The sequence below is a fragment of the Chamaea fasciata genome, unplaced genomic scaffold (genome assembly GCF_029207755.1).
Source record: "Chamaea fasciata isolate MVZ Bird 193981 ecotype frontalis unplaced genomic scaffold, bChaFas1.0.hap1 SCAF_3, whole genome shotgun sequence".
NCBI lineage: Eukaryota > Metazoa > Chordata > Aves > Passeriformes > Sylviidae > Chamaea > Chamaea fasciata.
Genome location: NW_027094088.1, coordinates 28249040 through 28252458, shown reverse-complemented (window position 1 = coordinate 28252458; position 3419 = coordinate 28249040). Strand labels below are relative to the sequence as shown.

Below are 3419 nucleotides of genomic sequence, written 5' to 3'. Positions count from 1 at the left end.
TTCTCTTTGCCCAAGCCTACACCAGGCCCTAAATCATCAGCCCACGGGCATTTGAGCACTGTCCCCAAGGTGTCTGCTTTTGTCCTATCCCCTTCCTAGGCTTGGTGTACCGGGTTCCTCCAGCCCATGGTGGCTCAGGGCACTCTCCTCTCTGACCAGGCACACTGGTGCTCTCTGGAGCCACTCTGTCCCTTTGTGCCTCAGGCTCATTCTGCAGGTGCCGAAGGTGGCACTTGTTGCCCTTCCCAGGAATTGGAATTACACCGAAAAGATGGTTCCCTGTGAACAAAGCTAGCTTTATTTCAACAATTAGATCAACTCCAGTGTTTGCCTGCACACCGGAGAGAAATGTGGGCGGGACAGAGCAGGGTTTTGACACTGAGGCTGCCTTTGGATCAGCAGGCATTGCCCCAGCAGGAAAGGGCTGTGGTGCACTGCAGCCTGCCCTGGATCCTGCCTGTCCTGCTGCTCAGGAAGCACTTTCAGCGGTGTGGTATGCACGCATGTTGTAGTCAATCCAGTGATAGAAGTGCCGAGTGGAGATGTAGATTCCAGGCTGCTTTGGTCTGGCGCAGCCTTCTCCCCAGCTGGTTATGCCGACAACCCACCAGTACTCGGCGGTGTTGTCCTTGCACATGAGAGGACCACCACTGTCGCCCTGCAATAGAGCAGAGAGGATTAAGGTGGTGTTGAGTGGCCCCTGCCAGCACCGGGGCTGTCTCCTCTTCTCTCACAGCCCCTGCCAGAACTGTATTCCAGGCAGAGGAAGGCTCTCCTCAGAGGCTGGAGCCTCCAGAGCCTTGGCTGTGAATGGCTTGGGGTCCTGTAGGGTAGGGCTCTCTGTGTCCTCTCTGCACAAGGCAGGAGTCCTGGATGTGCAGAGCATGGATGTTTGGCACCCGGATCTCTGCGCTGCCGAGAGCGCTAGCTGGGCTTTCTGGGCTTTCTGGCACAAGGGGGGCACTGGGCAAGTAGGAGTGGATGGGGAGTGTGTAGGAAGCCCCCCCCCCCCCCCCCCCCGCCCCAGCAGCTGGGGGGGAGCTGGGGCTGGGAGGGTGACCGGGAGAACTGGCCGGGGCAAAGCAGACCCTGGGCTGTGTTTGGGCAGCGCTGCCAGGGCTGCTGGTGCTGCTGGGGGCTGAGAGGCTCGTGACACATTCATACCTGGCAGGCGTCGATGGCGCCCTGTGGGTAACCAGCACACAAGTTGTAGGGGTGGACTTTCCCTGCATACCAGTCACTGCTGTTGCAGAGCTGGGAATTGATGAGCTGGACCTTGGCCTCCTGCAGGCGACCACGTGAACCTTGAGCTGTGAGCAGAGAAAGCAATAAGCCCTCAGCACCCCCATGTCAGTTCTCCTTCCCCGTCTGAGGGGAATCCCTGTCCCTTGGGCACGGCTTTCCCTCCGCAGAGGCGCTAGGGCACGGTGTCCCTGCTTCCCGCCTTTGGGGAGCAGGCCAGGCCCATCTCTGCACCGGGCTACGTCCTTCAGCCTGGCTTTGGACTCTGCTGTGAGGAAGCCCAAACCCTCTCCCCACTGCACTTAGCTGGAACTCACATCTTGCAGTGGTGGAACCCCAGCCAGCGATCCAGCAGTTGTTGAGCTTTGAGACTTCTAGGGCGGGGTCAGCCAGACAGGCCAGCTGGATGTAGGCGCTGCACTGGACAGAACCGTCCAGTTGCAGCAGGGCAATGTCGTAGCTGAAGTCGGCACGCTTGTAGTAGGGGTGAACCACCACCTGCTTCACGTTGCGAACTACGGCCCCAGGGCCCGGCTGAGTGAACTTGGTAGCTCCAAGCACCACATACAGCATGCTGATGTCACTGGAAAGAAGATGGAGAGAGGGCTGAGAGGGAGCAGAGCCATGTACCACAGCAGCCCAGCAGCTGCCTCTCTTCTGCTTGGCAAGGCAGAGAGGGAGCAGTGCTCTGGCAGGTGTGAGTGCCCTCACACACATGAGGCTGGGGGAATGTCGAGCTGGAGGCCGCTAGGAAGCCTTGGCACAAGCCCAGGCTTCTCCTGAGCAGTGTGGCAGCTGGACTGCCTGAGAGGAAAGGGGACGGGAGTAGCAGGTGGTGGCTGCTGACAGGGCACCTGCTGGTGTAGCGAGGGTGTCCCCATTCCCTGGTCTGCCTTACTCAAACTTGTCGAAGCAGTGGGCCGCCGTGAGGACCCAATCTGCAGTGATGAGGGACCCTCCACACCAATGACCCAGGTTCGGTGAAAGGGGATGTTGGATGCTGACGATCCAGGGCCAGGATGCTTCCAGAGCGCCTACTCCACCCACAATGCGTGTCATGCCGAAGTCGTAAGCTTCGTTGCCGGTGGAATAAGTCATGGGGTAGTAGTCAGGTTGCGGAGCGCGGAGGCCGCAGGAACCTCTGCAAGCAGAAAGTCATTTCCATGCTGCTGCGTGGCCTGCTGTGGCTCAGGCTGAAGCTCAGCCCTGTGCCCTCCCCACAAGCGTTTGCAGGCCCAGCAGGCCAGGGAAGCCCATGGGATGTTTGTCTGTCCAAGGAACGGAGGCTTCCCCATGGTGGGTAGGAAGCTGTGGCCCAGCCACGGGGGACAGGCGGGTCCCCTCCAGGGAAGGCCCCAAGTGTTGCCACGGCTCCCTCCCAGGGCCTGGGGCCACTTACCCGCAGGGGTACTGTATGCCGTGGGCCAGCGCGGCCACGGTCAGCAGGACGAGGAGGCCGAGCCGATTCATGGCTGCCAGAGGCACGTGTCAGCTGCAAGCACTGAGGGCTCCGTGCAGCAGCACAGCCACAGCCGCAGTGCCCGGCAGCAGCCGCGCTGCCCGTGGTGGCCCCGGCCCCGGGGCTGATGTCACTGAGGGCTGGGTTCCGTGTTTGGGGCGCTGTGGGGGCCTGTGCAACCGGGGCCCACTGGGGGAGGGGCAACACCGAATCCATGGGCCGTGGAATGGTTTGGGGTGGAAGGGACCTTGGAAATCACATAGCTCCGACTTCCTGCCATTGGTAGGGATGGATAGTTTGTACTGGAGAAGTTTGCTCAGAGCCTGGCTCAGAAGCTGTCGTTGGACAATTTGAGGGAGGATGGGACATTGAAGTACAAAGTCTTTATCAACAGGACCTGACTGAGGCAGGAACCAGAGCTCTTGATCAAAGGTTGGCCTCTGCGTGAACCTTCCAACCAAATGTTGTCGAGATCCGCTCATCGGCAAAACGTGGATTTGCCTTTCGCTAATCAGAAACTGGACAAGGCCACATCTGGCCTTCTTTTGGGATGTAGGATCACAGACAACTTCCTTGGTTCCTCCTGGAGTCCTCCAAGGCCTGGGGAGCATCCCAAGAGGAGAAAAAAACCAGATGATCCTGCACTAGAAGTTCTGGTAGCTTGTTTATTCAACAGCATAAAGATGGGCCTCTCTCGCAGCCCAGTCAGAAACCTCAT

General features: G+C 59.4%; 1 protein-coding gene across 1 annotated transcript; it reads right to left on the bottom strand.

Moving 5' to 3' along the window:
* Positions 1–469: 469 nt before the first annotated feature.
* Positions 470–2340, bottom strand: LOC136287512 (acrosin-like). Its single transcript, XM_066180295.1, has 4 exons — positions 2141–2340; positions 1560–1825; positions 1165–1310; positions 470–658 (listed from the first exon to the last, which is right to left on the bottom strand). The coding sequence occupies exons 1-4, from the start codon at positions 2338–2340 to the stop codon at positions 470–472; spliced, it is 801 nt and encodes a 266-aa protein (XP_066036392.1).
* Positions 2341–3419: the final 1079 nt, after the last annotated feature.

Bases quoted from the DNA above. Each gene is read 5' to 3' on its own strand.
- LOC136287512 (XM_066180295.1), bottom strand. From the start codon at position 2,340: ATGACTTATTCCACCGGCAACGAAGCTTACGACTTCGGCATGACACGC. The intron at 1,826-2,140 runs GTAAGGCAGACC...TCTTCTTTCCAG, and splicing joins CACTGCTTCGACAAGTTTGA to TGACATCAGCATGCTGTATG. The intron at 1,311-1,559 runs GTGAGTTCCAGC...CTCTGCTCACAG, and splicing joins GGGTTCCACCACTGCAAGAT to CTCAAGGTTCACGTGGTCGC.